The sequence below is a fragment of the Notothenia rossii genome, assembly GCF_949606895.1.
Source record: "Notothenia rossii genome assembly, chromosome: 3".
Lineage (NCBI taxonomy): Eukaryota > Metazoa > Chordata > Actinopteri > Perciformes > Nototheniidae > Notothenia > Notothenia rossii.
In genome coordinates, this window is record NC_136901.1 from 95,639,420 (window position 1) to 95,659,243 (window position 19,824).

General features: G+C 42.7%; 1 protein-coding gene across 5 annotated transcripts in view; it reads right to left on the reverse strand.

The window, feature by feature from the left end:
- Positions 1-19,824, reverse strand: part of matr3l1.2 (matrin 3-like 1.2) — a 35,989-nt gene extending 16,165 nt beyond the window's left edge. For 4 of the 5 annotated variants that reach the window (XM_079671887.1, XM_079671886.1, XM_079671885.1 and 1 more), the window contains exons 1-12: positions 19,803-19,824; positions 16,946-17,823; positions 15,571-15,632; positions 15,449-15,487; positions 14,934-15,010; positions 9,850-9,893; positions 9,477-9,593; positions 7,648-7,773; positions 6,593-6,901; positions 5,657-5,781; positions 4,988-5,519; positions 1,493-1,660 (exon numbers count right to left, since the gene is read on the reverse strand). In XM_079671887.1, coding sequence (XP_079528013.1) covers positions 1,493-1,660; positions 4,988-5,519; positions 5,657-5,781; positions 6,593-6,901; positions 7,648-7,773; positions 9,477-9,593; positions 9,850-9,893; positions 14,934-15,010; positions 15,449-15,487; positions 15,571-15,632; positions 16,946-17,686 — 2,340 coding nt within the window. In that variant the 5' untranslated portion in view covers positions 17,687-17,823; positions 19,803-19,824. Of the gene's footprint in view, positions 1-1,492; positions 1,661-4,987; positions 5,520-5,656; positions 5,782-6,592; positions 6,902-7,647; positions 7,774-9,476; positions 9,594-9,849; positions 9,894-14,933; positions 15,011-15,448; positions 15,488-15,570; positions 15,633-16,945; positions 18,113-19,802 lie in introns of those variants that run through there. The other variant, XM_079671884.1, reaches the window with a different exon arrangement.

Below are 19,824 nucleotides of genomic sequence, written 5' to 3' on the forward strand. Positions count from 1 at the left end.
TGGAGGGATTATATCTCTACCTAGGACCAGGTGGAGGGATTACATCTCTACCTAGGACCAGGTGGAGGGATTATATCTCTACCTAGGACCAGGTGGAGGGATTATATCTCTACCCAGGACCAGGTGGAGGGATTATATCTCTACCCAGGACCAGGTGGAGGGATTATATCTCTACCCAGGACCAGGTGGAGGGATTATACGGGACCAGGTGGAGGGATTATATCTCTATCTAGGACCAGGTGGAGGGACTATATCTCTACCCAGGACCAGGTGGAGGGATTATACGGGACCAGGTGGAGGGATTATATCTCTATCTAGGACCAGGTGGAGGGATTATATCTCTATCTAGGACCAGGTGGAGGGACTATATCTCTACCTAGGACCAGGTGGAGGGATTATATCTCTACCTAGGACCAGGTGGAGGGATTATATCTCTACCCAGGACCAGGTGGAGGGATTATATCTCTACCTAGGACCAGGTGGAGGGATTATATCTCTACCCAGGACCAGGTGGAGGGATTATACGGGACCAGGTGGAGGGATTATATCTCTATCTAGGACCAGGTGGAGGGATTATATCTCTACCTAGGACCAGGTGGAGGGATTATATCTCTACCTAGGACCAGGTGGAGGGACTATATCTCTACCTAGGACCAGGTGGAGGGATTATATCTCTACCTAGGACCAGGTGGAGGGATTATATCTCTACCCAGGACCAGGTGGAGGGATTATATCTCTACCTAGGACCAGGTGGAGGGATTATATCTCTACCCAGGACCAGGTGGAGGGATTATATCTCTACCCAGGACCAGGTGGAGGGATTATACGGGACCAGGTGGAGGGATTATATCTCTATCTAGGACCAGGTGGAGGGATTATATCTCTACCTAGGACCAGGTGGAGGGATTATATCTCTACCTAGGACCAGGTGGAGGGACTATATCTCTACCTAGGACCAGGTGGAGGGACTATATCTCTACCTAGGACCAGGTGGAGGGATTATATCTCTACCTAGGACCAGGTGGAGGGATTATATCTCTACCTAGGACCAGGTGGAGGGATTATATCTCTACCTAGGACCAGGTGGAGGGATTATATCTCTACCCAGGACCAGGTGGAGGGACTATATCTCTACCTAGGACCAGGTGGAGGGATTATATCTCTACCTAGGACCAGGTGGAGGGATTATATCTCTACCTAGGACCAGGTGGAGGGATTATATCTCTACCCAGGACCAGGTGGAGGGACTATATCTCTACCTAGGACCAGGTGGAGGGATTATATCTCTACCTAGGACCAGATGGAGGGATTATATCTCTACCTAGGACCAGGTGGAGGGATTATATCTCTACCTAGGACCAGGTGGAGGGATTATATCTCTAAGGGAAAGGGACGTTTGGGGCTCTCTGTTGGAACTGATACCTTCGCGAACCAACCACGGATAAGCGGGAGAAGATGGATGGATAATATTAATAAACGTTATAAAGCGTACGCTGTCAGCAGGCGGTTCTCCCTCCTGGTTCTCCTCTGGTTCTGCGTTCGGTTCTTCTTCTGCAGAGACTTCGGGTTCTGGCGCGGCCTCTGACTCCGCCTCCTGCGTGATCTCCCCTGGAGCCCCGCCCACTTCAACAGGTGTGTCATCAGTGACATCATCAGGAACCTGCATAAAGACATTCAAACGTCACCAACTAAAACATGATGTAAAAATAACTCATTTTAAAGATCCCATGCTTTTCTGGTTATCACCCGTCCCCTTGAGTGTGATGAAGGTTTCTCTGCATGTGAACGGTCTGCAGAGTCTAAACCCTCAAATTACACACACACACACACACACACACACACACACACACACACACACACACACACACACACACACACACACACACACACACACACACACACACACACACACACACACACACACACACACACACACACACACACACACACACACACACACACACACACACACACACACACACACACACACACACACACACACACACACACACACACACACACACACACACACACCAGCTGCAGCTCCGCCGACTTCTCCTCCCTGAGACGGCGGGACACGGAGAGGCTGTGAGTCGGTGTGTGAGCACTCAAACTCCCAGCCAGGCTGCGGGTGTGTGCGGGTGTGTGTGTGTGTGTGTGTGTGTGTGTGTGTGTGTGTGTGTGTGTGTGTGTGTGTGTGTGTGTGTGTGTGTGTGTGTGTGTGTGTGTGTGTTCGGGCTGGGTTTCGCTGTGTCAATGGGCTCACAGGGGGGGGGGGGGGGCAGGAGCTCCAACAAGGCGTGTAGGACAGAGAGTGAATACACACACTATACAGAGATGCTGTGAGAAACCAATGAGAGTTTGGAACATTGAACAAAGTGAATCTATTCCAGTAGATCCTCAACGATGGAACTATGATCAGTAGAGATGGCCGTGACATGGGACCTTTAACAAACATTGATAACAGATGCTTTTTTATTATTTAACCTCTTCTACACCGCGCCCCCGGGGGAAAAACGCGTCATCTCCAGGAAACAGCGTCTGAGGGCATCTTAATATTCAATAAACTATGAATGTTTTATATCCATGTAACGGGAAGAAACTCAACTAACAGATTTTTATTTTTATTTTTAAAAACCCACAAAGCTAGAGCGGAGCCTATGAATTAGATACGAGCGAAAAATGCTAACGGCGTGTTGCACAGAAACTCACTCATAACGCCCTCACTTATCGTAGCTGCACGCCCAACCCATCGATTCACATCGTGGGATGACACAGAATCGATCGGTACATACATCATCACTCCATGATAAGAACTCGCGAAGCTGTTAACAAGAACAGACATCCAAACATGTGGCGCTAGGTAGCTAAAAGCGGCACCATGGCTCACCTTGGTCGTAGTCTGGTCAAAGTGGTCTTCGATGACATTAAAACGATATAAACGCTGCTGAGGTTAATCCAATGTGTCTGCGTCCCTTTGAAATGATCTCTGATAATCCATAAGCAATAAATCTGCTTTTCCGTTTCCAGATGTCAGAGCTAGAGACAGGTTCACTCTGGTGCAAAACTGCATGCGCAAAGCCCCCACCTTTTTGTTTTACCATGTGTGTGAGCGGGGAGATTCCCCTTCGATTCTATTGGCTCTAACGGTCAGAAAGAGATGTCTTTTTTTTTGCTAAACCTCTAAAAAGGTCAAATATCACTTGTTTTGCATCGATCTTGATACAGGGTATTTATCATATGTTGTACTTTGGATTCCTAAATCTTGTAGTCTACTTTCCCATCTTCAAAGGGTAGTTTTCACTACAAGTAAATAAGAATCTTTGGACGGACACTATCATTTACAGTTTTTTTTACCATGTTCAATCTGAATTTTCTTTAAAATAAAAAACATCTATATTGATTCTGACTCTTCTTCATCCAACTCACAGGTTCATCATTACTCTGAGAACACAGATTATTGATTTAACCCTTTGAGAAGATATGGTCCTTTGTTCTGGGAATGTCCTTTTGGAGCCTGAGACCTGAAAAACAGGCCAGGGGTAGACATTAAGGGTCAAATGCCACTGTCCCTCCGGGCCGGTGGAATTGTATTATCACTGGCCCCCCCATTCTAACCACTGGCCCCCCCATTCTAACCACTGGCCCCCCCATTCTAACCACTGGCCCCCCCATTCTAACCACTGGCCCCCCCATTCTAACCACTGGCCCCCCCATTCTAACCACTGGCCCGGAGCATTCGTCCAAAAAAAATCTACTAATAATGAAGAAAATGAACACATTTGTTGCCATAGTAATTTATGCTCTAACTACATTACTACTTTACTACAACATCTGAATCATCAGTTCTTCCTCATTTTCCTCAATTGTTCAGATTTGGTTTATGAAAATAATGATATTTTGGTCATTGTTCAAAAATGTCTGCTATTATTATGAGTATTATTATTATTATAATGCGCTTTCTGTCTTCCTGTCATCAGGAGTTAGAAATGTAATGGCTATTAGATTAGATTAGAACCTTCATTCTCCTGCTGGGACATTTCCCTAAAGCCAATACCTTTATATGTTCTACTCTTCACTTCCTGTCAGCAGAGGTCATTGATGCACAGAGCCGACAGAAGACCTTGTTTATATTGGCATCATATTGAGAGGTGCAGTGACGCGTCCTAAACCAGGAAGTAAGCTGCTGGTTCCCTCGACAAAGAGCAATGGGATTTCTCCACAGGGTTTTGGAAAATAGCTGGAAATAAGGTCTGTGGAAAACAAACCTGTTTGATAAATGCACGTTTTGTTCAGCCGGATAATCTCCACATGTCTACCCTACTTTTATAATGTTCAAATCATAAATCTAATGGATAGATTATAGAAGGGTTTAGGACGCGTCGCTGCACCACTAGAAGCCAACTCCATCGATCAAGCTGAAACTTTCTCTCCCTCTTCTTCTCGTGCTCCCTGTCACTCTCCTTTAACTCCTCCGGTAACTTGCTTTTATTTGATGATAGTTTTTTACCCGGCGCTTGGCCGGTTACCGCTGGTATTAAAAACGTTTAGGCGAATGGTTAGGTGGCGCGATAGTCTGTAGTGAAGAAGGAGCGCGCTCCCGCTCACGGGAGCCTGCTCGCACTCCACAGCAAACAGCTGTTTGCTTTTCACCCAACAACGACAACAGACCTGCAACCGCCTCACTGAACGCTCTGTTGTAGCGTTGATAAACTAAACAATTTAACTAAATTGGTCAAAATACCACAGGACACATTTTTTTAAAGCAATATTTTTAGTGGCCCGAGCGGGCAAGTGGAAAGTACGTCATGCTGCCCGGGGGGTCTAAATAGTGCTTCCGGGCCAGCGGGCCATTTATAATGTGGAGCCCTGCCGGCTCAGGGCTGAACAGGTTCAAATGTATTTCATGAATTGTACGTTTAGAGAAATGTCTATAAAAGTGTAAGTAAATGTTAAAATAAGTTACTACTCCTTCCTGTTTCCTCACCTCCTCCTGTTTGTCCTCCTCCTGTTTGTCCTCCTCCTGTTTGTCCTCCTGTTTGTCCTCCTCCTCCTGTTTCTCCTCCTCTTGTTTCTCCTCCTCCTCCTCCTGTTTCTCCTCCATCACCGTCTCTTCCTCCTCCTTCTCCTCCTCATCCTCATTCTCCTTCTCCTCCTCCCCCTCCATGACTCCTGAAACCTCCTCCTCCTCTTCTCCTGCCGCCGGCTGCTCCTCCTCAGCCTCCTCAGCCTTCGGTTCCTCCTCCCTCCTCCTCTCCTCCCGACTCCTGGATCTGGACCTGGAGGAAGAGGAGGCGGTTCTGGGGGGGTTTGAGGCGGTTCTGGGGGGGTTTGAGGCGGTCCTGGGGGGGTTAGAGGCGGTCCTGGGGGGGTTTGAGGCGGTCCTGGGGGGGTTTGAGGCGGTCCTGGGGGGGTTTGAGGCGGTCCTGGGGGGGTTTGAGGCGGTTCTGGAGGCGGTTCTGGAGGCGTTTGGTCCTCCGGTCCTCGGGCCTCGAGCGCCTCCAAGTTTCTTGTTCACACTGGAAACAGAATGAGATATTCATACTTTAAAATAAATACAAACAAAATGTGTTGTCTTGGTTCTGTGTTGTGATTGAATAAAGACAACGGGGGAAAACACAACTAGTTGACAGTGTACCCCGGGGGTGTGACTCACTTGAGGGTCTTGTACTTGGTGCAGATGTTGAGGCGGATGGGTCGGCCCTTGATGTTGAGAGAGTGAACGTTGTAATATTTCACCAGCATCTCCGCGTCCTCCGGAGTGCCCAGCTGCACAAACGCCTGCAAACACACAGAAACATTGAACATAGACTCTGAGCCATTGTGTTGCTCTGTCGGAGGAGCCTAAGATTTTCATTTGTACATATCTACACTGTAGCTATGTGTGTGTGTGGGGGGGGGGGGGGGGGGTAAATTCACTTGTCTAACCTGTTTAGCCCTGAGCCTGTCTTTCAGGTCTCAGGCTCCAAAATGACATTCCCAGAACAAAGGACCATATCTTCTGAAAGGGTTACATTAATAATCTGTGTTCTCAAAGTAATGATAAACCTGTGCGCTGGATGTAGAAGAGTCAGAATCAATATAGATGTTTTTTATTTTAAAATAAATTCAGATTGAACATAGTAAAAAAAATGTAAATTATTGTGTCCGTCCAAAAATAAACCATTATAGTGAAAAGCACCCTTTGATGATGGTAGACTGAAAGCTTTAGGGAATCCAAACTATAACATGATAAGTACCCTGTATCTCCGTTTTTGACATAAAAATGGAATTATGGATTATCAATAATTTGTTCAAAGTGACAGACACATTGGATTAACCTCTGGATTAACCTTCGGCTGCGTTTCTCGTTTTAATGCCATTGAAGACGACGTTTGATCAGAATAGCAGCTCACGGTGAGCAGGTCTCCGTGTTGTGCTACCTAAAGCTACGTCATGTGTTGTCTGGTTTTGCTTCCCCTGGCGCGAGTTCTGATCGCTCAGTGATGATACTTATAATTCTAGAATCTGCTGAAGCTCAGCTCGTTTGTGTAGATAAGGGCTTAACAGGTTAGAATGGTATAGTATGCTAAAGTAATGCTCATATCATTACCTGGTCTGTGAGGAACAGGTGTTTCTCCACCTCTCCGAATCGAGCCGCGATGGTAAGCAGCTCCTTCTTATCCTCCTCGTCTCTGGGCATGTTGTTGAAGAAGACCACCTGACTCTCCTGACCTTTGACCTGCCTCACAGGCCGGTCCATTGGAGGATCCATCTGACGATCCATCGAACGAACCATCGGTCGATCCATCTGACGATCCATCGAACGAACCATCGGACGATCCATCTGACGATCCATCTGACGATCCATTGGACGATCCATCGAAAGATCCATCGACCGGTCTGAACCTCGGTTGTTTTTCTGAGGGTCAAACATATCATGGAAATGTCAGAAGTCAATATATATAGGTTTATCTTGTTATAATCACGTTTTTCGAAAAAACTAAACGTAATATCCCACTACAAAAACAAACGCAAATATTTAATTTTAAACAGTCAAGTCCTTTCAAGTCATCTGTCTCAAGCTTAAGTCTCAAGTCATGAATACCAAGTCAAAGTCAAGTCTCTTATCAATGTTAGTCAAGCAAGTCTCAAGTCAAAAAATATGCGACTCGAGTCAGGTCATGTGACCCGAGTCCCCACATCTGGTAAATACATCACTGGAGGATTTAAAAACAGAGGCTGCTCTTGCTGTTCTTGTTCTTTATTGGTTGACCTAGGTGAAGGACGACAAACCAACTCCCATATTCTTTCTTGTTACTCTTTTTCGCAGATTCTACGATTTGACTTTTTTTCCTCTCAATTTCATTTTTTTTTCAAATGGACTTTTTTGTCACAATATGACTTTCGAATGCCAATAGGCCCTTCTCTCCAACTCCCTGCACTACATGGACCATAACTGGATCCCACAATGTAAAGAATAGTTCACCTGAACTTACTGCAGGCTGCCTTTTCGTTTTACCTTGACTCTTTTAACTGCACAGTTTGTGAGGCCTAGTTTCTAACCTAGTTCCCACACGTTCCTTTACTACCACTATTACATGGTTAAACTGTATTTCATGCAATATGTCCAACTACAGCAGCAGCGTTGAAAGTGTGTGCAGGTACCTCGATGACCTGCAGTCTGCGGGACAGGTAGAAGGTGATGGGCTTCCCGTAGAGATTGGCCTGGTGCTGCTGGTAGTAGTTCACCATGTCCAGAGCCTCCTCGTGGCTGTGCAGCTCCAGGAAGGCCTGCAGGAGACAACGTGAGAACAGACCTCCTGATGGTGCATGCTCTCTGGTGTACAGTCCGACTGAAGCATCCTCTGTGCTCCACCCAGTCCTCTCAGTAATACAGAGCTGAATCCAGATCAGATGCACGCTGAAGTCTCTTTGAGCATCTCTTACTGATCCTGCTCTTATGTTCCATGTTTGTTTCTCATGTGTTGTGTGTTAATGTTTGTCTGTTGATGTTACACATGGAGCTGCTGTGATGCAAGGAGCATTCAGACTCGATCGGACCAGTGAAGTCAGTGATGCAAACACAGGTATGGTGAAAAAAGAGAGAACTATTCGAAGCAGGAAATAACAGCGTAATATACCGTCTGATAAAGGCCTGTGCTAGAATGCTTTAATGAACTGTTCTTTATAATATACTGAGATCAGTAGAGACAGAGATGTTAAAGTTATAAATCAAGGGTTTTTATTATTATTTACAGCAGGGGGGGGGGGAACCTTTTTCCTTTACATTTTCACAACATCCTCCGAGGGCCGTACAAATGATTGAACTCAACCTCTGCTTAAAAAAATTAAAATCACAGCCAATTCATTTGGCCTTTCTTTCATGATGTGCAAAGAACAAGCAACCTCTCAATCCAGATATCTCACCATGACTCATGCACGTGCACGGTGTGGCATGACCACCACAACAGAAAGATATGGACACAAGATGTGTGCAAATGTATTTAGTATCCATGTGAACGTGATCTAAGTGGGGGGGACCTAACCCCCTCTAGGGGAAGATCTTTTTTTAAATATTGAAGTTAAAAGCATCAATCTGGTGCACTGTGAGAGCAACATGACGAGATCTATGGATTCATCTCTCAACACCCATTTGAAACAGAACTGGAAGCACATTTTTCACAATTCACTCCCCTTTCAAACTCTATTCTTGTTATTTTTAACAACTTTTTTGTTTCTGTCATATAGTATTTTATACCTGTTTTTCATTGAGTCTCTAATGTCTCATTAATAACTATAATGATCATATCAAGGTGTGCCTTAACCTCACTGAGCTGAGGTTATTTGAGCCTCTCAGGAGAGAGCTCTCTTCCACCTGGTTGTAGAAAAGCTCTTTAAATTCGTTAGCATAGCTAGCGAACCAGATGCTAACAACAGATCGCCACTGTGCTTACAACTAAAGACACAGCCACGCAAACACTGCGGCATGTGTACGGCTCCTTATAGGTAGTGCAATATTTGAAGAGCTGGAGCGGCGTATCGATGCACTCCGTTACTCCTTTCAGACGAGACATAACCACGTGAAGACCTATGGTGAAGACACGTTACGCTCGTGTTGTGTTCAATGAACCTGTCCTTGGCCAGGAAAAACCGGCACTCGCTTGTTTAATTATTTTGCGATCTAGATTTCTTCTTCTTTTTTGAAGTGAGAAGTTGTCTAACGGACGGACTGACGGACCCCCCCCCCCAAAACGAAAACTCTTCGGTTCTCCACGAATTACACAAGTCACCCAAAGCAGCGTTAAAAAAGCGGGAGGCGCCGAAAAGCACTGAAAGTGTTATCGTAATTCTCTGTGCTGTCTTCAGAACATCTTGCCTACGGTCTCTCTGGTGTCCAAGGAGGACAGGAAGGGTTAGACCTGATGTACACCAGGTGACGCTGCGTGAGCCTCTCCACACAGGTTTGTTTGTGTTGTGTAGAAACAGTTTCTCACCTTGTTGTTGAGCACCAGGTGTTCCCTCAGGCGTCCGAAGGGCTCTGTGAAGGCGAACAGAGTTTTGTTGCTGAGCGGCTTCCTGTCGTACTTCACCACCACCACCCTGCTCCTCAGCTGCAACACAGAAGCACCGCTGGTTACCACCGTGTGATCTCATCTTTCTTCAGAACAGCAGATCCAAATAGCCTCGCACGGGGAACCAGCTTCCACCATGTCCTCAGCGAACACAAAACCAGACCAGGAACACAGAGAAAAGTTCTGCTGTCAACTTCTCCAGATATAAAGCAGAGGGACGTTGGCTCCAGAAGAGGAAGAGTCTCTCTTCAGTGGACGACTGGGTGGAGGTGGATTAGAACAGAGAGGAACAAACCTTATCCTGTGGCGGCGGGTTCTTCCCTGACAGATCGGTTCCTCCTGACACACACACACACACACACACACACACACACACACACACACACACACACACACACACACACACACACACACACACACACACACACACACACACACACACACACACACACACACACACACACACACACACACACACACACACACACACACACACACACACACACACACACACACACACACACACACACACACACACACACACAGTTAACATGTTTATATATTCATAAAATGCTTAAGTGTTTCTTAAGTCTAATTTAACTTCCATCCTTAAAACAGTTTTCTTAACTATGTACATGTGTGTATGTTGTTATCATGTGTGTATGTTGTTATCATGTGTGTATGTTGTTATCATGTGTGTATGTTGTTATCATGTGTGTATGTTGTTATCATGTGTGTATGTTGTTCCATGTGTGTATGTTGTTATCATGTGTGTATGTTGTTATCATGTGTGTATGTTGTTATCATGTGTGTATGTTGTTATCATGTGTGTATGTTGTTATCATGTGTGTATGTTGTTATCATGTGTGTATGTTGTTATCATGTGTGTATGTTGTTATCATGTGTGTGTGTTGTTATCATGTGTGTATGTTGTTATCATGTGTGTATGTTGTTATCATGTGTGTATGTTGTTACATGTGTGTATGTTGTTACATGTGTGTATGTTGTTATCATGTGTGTATGTTGTTATCATGTGTGTGTGTTGTTATCATGTGTGTATGTTGTGATCATGTGTGTATGTTGTTATCATGTGTGTATGTTGTTCCATGTGTGTATGTTGTTATCATGTGTGTATGTTGTTATCATGTGTGTATGTTGTTCCATGTGTGTATGTTGTTATCATGTGTGTATGTTGTTATCATGTGTGTATGTTGTTATCATGTGTGTATGCTGTTATCATGTGTGTATGTTGTTATCATGTGTGTATGTTATTATCATGTGTGTATGTTGTTATCATGTGTGTATGTTGTTATCATGTGTGTATGCTGTTATCATGTGTGTATGTTGTTCCATGTGTGTATGTTGTTATCATGTGTGTATGTTGTTATCATGTGTGTATGTTGTTCCATGTGTGTATGTTGTTATCATGTGTGTATGTTGTTATCATGTGTGTATGTTGTTATCATGTGTGTATGCTGTTATCATGTGTGTATGTTGTTCCATGTGTGTATGCTGTTATCATGTGTGTATGTTGTTATCATGTGTGTATGTTGTGATCATGTGTGTATGCTGTTATCATGTGTGTATGTTGTTATCATGTGTGTATGTTGTTATCATGTGTGTATGTTGTTATCATGTGTGTATGTTGTGATCATGTGTGTATGTTGTTATCATGTGTGTATGTTGTTATCATGTGTGTATGCTGTTATCATGTGTGTATGTTGTTATCATGTGTGTATGCTGTTATCATGTGTGTATGTTGTTATCATGTGTGTATGTTGTTATCATGTGTGTATGTTGTGATCATGTGTGTATGTTGTTATCATGTGTGTATGTTGTTATCATGTGTGTATGTTGTTATCATGTGTGTATGCTGTTATCATGTGTGTATGTTGTTCCATGTGTGTATGTTGTTATCATGTGTGTATGCTGTTATCATGTGTGTATGTTGTTCCATGTGTGTATGCTGTTATCATGTGTGTATGTTGTTATCATGTGTGTATGTTGTTCCATGTGTGTATGTTGTTATCATGTGTGTATGTTGTTCCATGTGTGTATGCTGTTATCATGTGTGTATGTTGTTCCATGTGTGTATGCTGTTATCATGTGTGTATGTTGTTCCATGTGTGTATGTTGTTCCATGTGTGTATGTTGTTATCATGTGTGTATGTTGTTATCATGTGTGTATGTTGTTATCATGTGTGTATGCTGTTATCATGTGTGTATGTTGTTATCACGTGTGTATGTTGTTATCATGTGTGTATGTTGTTATCATGTGTGTATGTTGTTATCATGTGTGTATGTTGTTATCATGTGTGTATGTTGTTATCATGTGTGTATGCTGTTATCATGTGTGTATGTTGTTCCATGTGTGTATGTTGTCATCATGTGTGTATGTTGTGATCATGTGTGTATGTTGTTACATGTGTGTATGTTGTTATCATGTGTGTATGTTGTTATCATGTGTGTGTGTTGTTATCATGTGTGTATGTTGTTATCATGTGTGTATGTTGTTATCATGTGTGTATGCTGTTATCATGTGTGTATGTTGTTATCACGTGTGTATGTTTTTATCATGTGTGTATGTTGTTATCATGTGTGTATGTTGTTACATGTGTGTATGTTGTTATCATGTGTGTATGTTGTCATCATGTGTGTATGTTGTTATCATGTGTGTATGTTGTTCCATGTGTGTATGTTGTTATCATGTGTGTATGTTGTTATCATGTGTGTATGTTGTTATCATGTGTGTATGCTGTTATCATGTGTGTATGTTGTTATCATGTGTGTATGTTGTTATCATGTGTGTGTGTTGTTATCATGTGTGTATGTTGTGATCATGTGTGTATGTTGTTACATGTGTGTATGTTGTTACATGTGTGTATGTTGTTATCATGTGTGTATGTTGTTATCATGTGTGTATGTTGTGATCATGTGTGTATGTTGTGATCATGTGTGTATGTTGTTATCATGTGTGTATGTTGTTACATGTGTGTATGTTGTTATCATGTGTGTATGTTGTTATCATGTGTGTGTGTTGTTATCATGTGTGTATGTTGTGATCATGTGTGTATGTTGTTACATGTGTGTATGCTGTTATCATGTGTGTATGTTGTTATCATGTGTGTATGTTGTTATCATGTGTGTGTGTTGTTATCATGTGTGTGTGTTGTTATCATGTGTGTATGTTGTGATCATGTGTGTATGTTGTTACATGTGTGTATGTTGTTATCATGTGTGTATGTTGTTATCATGTGTGTATGTTGTTATCATGTGTGTATGTTGTTATCATGTGTGTATGTTGTTATCATGTGTGTGTTGTTATCATGTGTGTATGTTGTTATCATGTGTGTATGTTGTTATCATGTGTGTATGCTGTTATCATGTGTGTATGTTGTTATCACGTGTGTATGTTTTTATCATGTGTGTATGTTGTTATCATGTGTGTATGTTGTCATCATGTGTGTGTGTTGTTATCATGTGTGTATGTTGTTATCATGTGTGTATGTTGTTACATGTGTGTATGTTGTTACATGTGTGTATGTTGTTATCATGTGTGTATGTTGTTATCATGTGTGTATGTTGTTACATGTGTGTGTGTTGTTATCATGTGTGTGTGTTGTTATCATGTGTGTATGTTGTGATCATGTGTGTATGTTGTTACATGTGTGTATGTTGTTATCATGTGTGTGTGTTGTTATCATGTGTGTGTGTTGTTATCATGTGTGTATGTTGTGATCATGTGTGTATGTTGTTACATGTGTGTATGTTGTTATCATGTGTGTATGTTGTTATCATGTGTGTATGTTGTTATCATGTGTGTATGTTGTTATCATGTGTGTATGTTGTTATCATGTGTGTGTTGTTATCATGTGTGTATGTTGTTATCATGTGTGTATGTTGTTATCATGTGTGTATGCTGTTATCATGTGTGTATGTTGTTATCACGTGTGTATGTTTTTATCATGTGTGTATGTTGTTATCATGTGTGTATGTTGTCATCATGTGTGTGTGTTGTTATCATGTGTGTATGTTGTTATCATGTGTGTATGTTGTTACATGTGTGTATGTTGTTACATGTGTGTATGTTGTTATCATGTGTGTATGTTGTTATCATGTGTGTATGTTGTTACATGTGTGTATGTTGTTATCATGTGTGTATGTTGTTATCATGTGTGTATGTTGTTACATGTGTGTATGTTGTTATCATGTGTGTGTGTTGTTACATGTGTGTATGTTGTTACATGTGTGTATGTTGTTACATGTGTGTATGTTGTTACATGTGTGTATGTTGTTATCATGTGTGTATGTTGTTATCATGTGTGTGTGTTGTTACATGTGTGTATGTTGTTACATGTGTGTATGTTGTTACATGTGTGTATGTTGTTATCATGTGTGTATGCTGTTATCATGTGTGTATGTTGTTACATGTGTGTATGTTGTTATCATGTGTGTATGCTGTTATCATGTGTGTATGTTGTTATCATGTGTGTATGTTGTTATCATGTGTGTGTGTTGTTACATGTGTGTATGTTGTTACATGTGTGTATGTTGTTACATGTGTGTATGTTGTTATCATGTGTGTATGTTGTTACATGTGTGTATGTTGTTACATGTGTGTATGTTGTTATCATGTGTGTATGTTGTTATCACGTGTGTATGTTGTTATCACGTGTGTATGTTGTTACATGTGTGTATGTTGTTATCATGTGTGTATGTTGTTATCACGTGTGTATGTTGTTATCACGTGTGTATGTTGTTACATGTGTGTATGTTGTTATCATGTGTGTATGTTGTTATCACGTGTGTATGTTGTTATCACGTGTGTATGTTGTTATCATGTGTGTATGCTGTTATCATGTGTGTGTGTTGTTATCATGTGTGTATGTTGTTATCATGTGTGTATGTTGTTATCACGTGTGTATGTTGTTATCATGTGTGTATGTTGTTACATGTGTGTATGTTGTTACATGTGTGTATGTTGTTATCATGTGTGTATGTTGTTACATGTGTGTATGTTGTTATCATGATCAGATTAGAAGCACATGTTGAACGATTGAGGATTCTCTTCTTCCAACAAACATAAAGTGGACTTTGTTGAATGTTCTTTTTCTGCAGTGTGAGATCCTGAAAGCCTTCAGATGGCGCTGACACAATGTGAGCTCCATCGGTTGGAACCATTTGACTTTTTTACAATTTCTCACAATTTGACTTTTTTCAAACAAATGGCCTTTTTTGTCTCTATTTTACTTTCTTTCCCACACCCAGTTTTAAAGCACGTTAAGGCCCTCAAAAAAATCATTCATGGAACGAGAATAATAACTTTTTATGTCAATAAGTCCTTCACTCCCCACATCAGTCACAATGCTAAAGTCTCACCCCAGCTGGAGGTCTGAGACGAGGGTCCAGCCCCCAGCAGCCCTTCAGACATGTTGGGGCGCAGGAGACCCCCCGCACTGGAAGAGAGGCAACAAACAGACGGTTAAAAACACATTCAACATTAGAGCACAGGAGAGACACTAAACACTGATATACACCTTGGATTTGTTTACAGATCAACAAACATGATGACAGCGCTTTAAGGTCACTTTTAGAATATAATGTTACACAATGAGAGAAACACGAGGCCACGGTGAGTAAATGTGACAAGAAGAGCAGAAACAAGTTCAGAGTTCAGAGGGTAAAGGTCTGTTTAACGAGCGTTTCAGATAAGGAGCTCACAGGAACATTAAACATAGAGCTGAACACGTTCTGGGACTGAGTTTGAATTGTGTCTTCAGGAGAGAGTACTGGAAGAGTTGCAGAACCAGAGCCACTAGATGTGAGGAACCTTTCCATTCAATAAGACCAGTTGATTATTGAACTCTATCCAGACGGGCTGTAGTGTCTCTTACCTTCTGCCGGAGGACATACCAGGGTCCCAGTCCGGATACCTGGAAACAGCATTCACCACAAGTTAAATCTCAACCAAAACCCACTAAGGTGTCCGTGCGTCCAAAGTGCGTCCGTGACTCACATGTTGAGCAGCTGCCGGCGGTTTTCATCATGTCGAAGTCCGTTGATGTGCTGGTTCCACTCCTGAGGGTCCCAAACACAGATTTACTGACGCCCCACGAGCCCCCCAGGAGAACCTCAAAGCAATAGTTCACCCAAATAATAAATACAATTCAAGAGGTTTAGTGAAAAACAATGAATAATCCCAGGGCCTCAGATTCCAGATTACCCTCACACTGAAGGAGATTAGAAAGCCCCTGATCTTTGTGATGCTTTATAACAGGACCCTCCCCCTCTAAATGCAAACTGTCAATAGGGGTCTATATTTCAGTTTTTTCTCAGCATTTTGACATTTTTCTTAGATTAGGAAGTGTGTCTAACATTTGACTTTTTTCTCCCAATTCTGACTTTTTTCTAAATTTGACTTTTTTTCTCTCTTAATTCTGACTTTTTCAGAATTTCACTTTTACCTCAGAAGTTGACTTCTTTCACAATTTCAATTTTTTTTTACATTAGACTTTCCCATAATTTCATTTTTTCTCAATTTCACTTTTTTCCCTCATGATTTCATTTTTTCTAACATTTGACTTTTTTTCCCCAATTCTGACTTTTTAAGAATTTTCCCTTTTTTTAATATTCAACTGTTTTCTTAGAATTCTGACTTTTAATAGCAATGTTTAAAAAAGAGTCAACTCACACATGCCTAGTTACTTTGAGAGGGAGTGATGTCATCATGTGAACAGATGCAGATTTGGTCAAGTACCTGTCCGGCTCTGATTCTCATTGATGCTTACATTAGCAGAATCAAAGTTGGAATCTAATTCTCACATCTTTCTATTGGACGTCCAGCGGTACAAATGTGTAAAAATCAAAGTGAATACATTGTCTAGCTGGAGGAAGGTGAACGTCGTCTCTAAGATGCTGGAGACCCACGTCTGACTGAACAACTGCACGGCTTCAGGTGTCAACAACTGAAGACATGCTGAAACTAAATGTGAGGCAATCTGTCCCTGGTAACACGAGGACAGAAGACTGGAGCTCTGAGACATTTAACGTTTGTCCCAAATCCACCTCAGACCAGGAGGCAGAGAACCGTGTGGTGGAAACAACTCCAGGAGAAGTATGCAAGTATTAAAATGACCTGAGAAAGAAGAGTGTACAAGTACTAACAAAGCACTGTGGTGAGTTTGACTACACATATAAGGGTACTCAGTACAGGTAAGCAAGGATTATCAGAAAAGTGTGGAACTAGAAAGTCAGCATTTAACAAGAGGAGGAAGAAGTAGAGCCTTCAATGCAGTACATGTATTAAAACACACTGTGAAAATATTCAAGTAATATCCTGCGTCTCATCTACCGTTGAGCATGGTAAGAGGAAGGAGTCTGGCGGTACTCACCATGGTGGAGTGAACGTCAAAGTCACAAAGAGAGCACACGTGGGGGAACATGTTGGGCGTGGATCCCAAGAAGTCCTGGATCTTCCCGTTGGACGGCAGCGCTCCCATCCTCCGCGGCAGGAAGGGGTCGGACGGGGTCGAACCGCCGTAGGACTCTCGATCGGAAAGATCAGAAAACGGCCTTTCTCTTCCTCCACCTCCACCACCTCCGAAGTTTACCCCAAATCCCTGGCTTGACTCCTGCATCGACCCGAACCCAAAGTCTGCAGAGGGCTGTGAAGAACCCAGAGAAGAAGAAGAACCCATCCTCCCCTCCCATCCTCCTCCTCCTCCTCGGTACCCTGCGTCCAAATTCATACTCGAAGCAGTCGCTCTCCGATCTCCAACGTCCACTTTTCGGCTTTTCAGCTGCATGAGGATTCGAGGCAGTGACTCCACGCTGATGTCCTCCTCGGGGATGTCAGCCAAAGCGTCCAGGTCGGAGGGAGAAAGACCCAAACTGGCAAAAAGCTTCATGGTGTTGCTGATATGGCCTCGACGCGACATCTGGGAACCCCCCCCCTCCTGGTTCTCCATGATGCCAACACCACTACCAACACCTGAGGACATCGAAACCCCCCCCATTTGCCGATTGGATCTCTGATCGCTCATGCTGTAGTTTAAAGTCTCAGCGGCGGCCAGAAGTCCTCGACCGGCAGCAAAATGCTTCTGACCGCCGTCTGACTGCGACTTCTGAGACATGGCGCCACTAAAGAGCAGTCGAGATTAAAGAGGTGAGGCCGGCAGCTGCCAAAAAAAAGGTGTTTTGGATTATTTGAAAGGACGGTGGAAAGTCAGTTTGAGCAAAAAGGGGAAGGGGATTCTTTCTCTTCTGTTTGCTGAAACACAAGGAGGTAGAATATGGTGTGAATGTCCCCTCTCTCTCTAATAACAAGTATTTGATTCGGATCTGAAACTCTTCAGACGCTGACAGCTAACGGAGGATAAGGACGGATTCGTTAACATTGATTTGTGAGACATGAAGGTAAAGAAGGAGACAGAACTAAAGACATCCAGACGGAGGGAGAACCACGAGCTGCAAACATCCTCGTTGAAACATGAGGGTCTCTGAGGAACGGTGTCACAAATATATCAAAGAGAGAAAAAGATAACCTCAGATAAAGCTCTGGGTCTGCAAAATGAGACGGAACAAAAAGCATGAGCACTTACAATGAGAGGATCTGCAGAAGTGGAGCAAAACACAGAGACATTTGAAACCTTTGAGTAGCTCTGTCATTCAGAGGTGATGGGGAACCAGATGGAATCAGCTTTTTACAAGAGGTGGAAGAAGCAGAGACTTTAATGTACTAATGAAAATACTGCATAACAAGTCAAAGACCTGCATTCAAAACCTTATGCAAGTAGAAGTATGTGAGTATTCAAATGTACGTTCAAAGTATTAATTGTGCAGCGCTCTTATACAGCGCTGTGGAATACTTTCACTACATAAGTACCAAGGAAAGTTATTCAGGAATTATCAGCAGTGTGCAACTAAAACACTCAAACGTCTCACGAGTTTCTCAGGAGAACTGTTTTGTGACGAGGCATTTTCCAGCTGATCCAATTAATTAATTAAGATTAAGAAAGGAGGACCTAGGCCCAATCCCAAACCGCCCCCTACACCCTACACCTCCGTGTTCCGCCACAATAAGTGCTGTTCCAAACCAACGAGTGTGGAGGGGGAGTGGAGCAGTGTGGAGGGGGAGGGGGAGGGGGCTATCAAGCCCTCCAACAGCGAGTCTGCATCGGTGCTGACTGGAGACCGGATTCTACCTGACCGGATTCTACCTGACCGGACTCTACCTGCTGATCTACCTGGCTCCACGTGCTTCATTAAACTCATATATATTAAACTAAGAGTAAATCACCTTTATTAATGAAATAAGTGATTGATCTGAACATTGCTATTTATGTACACTAACAAACTAGCATGCTTTTGGTGAAAGCTTCCAAAACACTGTGTTGTCTCTGTGCCATTATTGCTATGATTCTTCATTATAGAATTATTTTAATATGTTTGGAAAAGAAAGCGACGTGTGTCCGGCAGTGGCCCAGTCATAGGGTCCTAAATATGTGGACTGTGGACGGCTCACCTCCTGGCCCCTGCCGTGGTGCCCTTGAGCAAGGCACCGGGCACCCCCAACCCCATACACTCCCATTGCTCCCCGGGCGCTGTACAATAGCTGCCCACTGCTCCTGGTACTAGGATGGGTTAAATGCAGAGGCCAAATGTCACTGTGTGCTCTGCATGTGTGACCATTAAAGAGGGTTCATCCCTCCCATTCTATCTAAACCTGATGTTCTTATATGATTCGGTTTTCTTCAAGTTTGTACTTTGTTGGTCGAACGCACTTATTGTAAGTTGGATAAAAGCGTCAGCTAAATGCAATGTAATGTAATGTATCTAAATACCTTCGCTAAAATAATACAATATTCATTCCAGATTGTGTTTTCTAGCAGCAGGCCGACTTTAACCCCCAGATATTAAAACCTTCTCCACAACAGATTCAATTAGTATTTAGAGAAACGTCTTCAGTTAAAGTCTGAACTGATTTAAAGGCAAATAACAGCAAAAAGGTCAAGAATAAAACACGATAAAGAAAAAGCTAACTTTAGCATCGACTGCTAACGGGATTTAGCTGCTAAATGCTAACAGTAATAACAGTCGTTATTTAACGTGATTTTTATCACGTTCTTTATTTTTTTACTTCAAGGTGTCCAGTGTGCAGGTTTTACATAAAGCCGTGAGCTGTCTGTTAACGTGTTGAATGAGGCTGATATAAGTGTAAATACATATATATATATAAAACACTCTTACCTTAGTTTCTCCTCATGCGGAG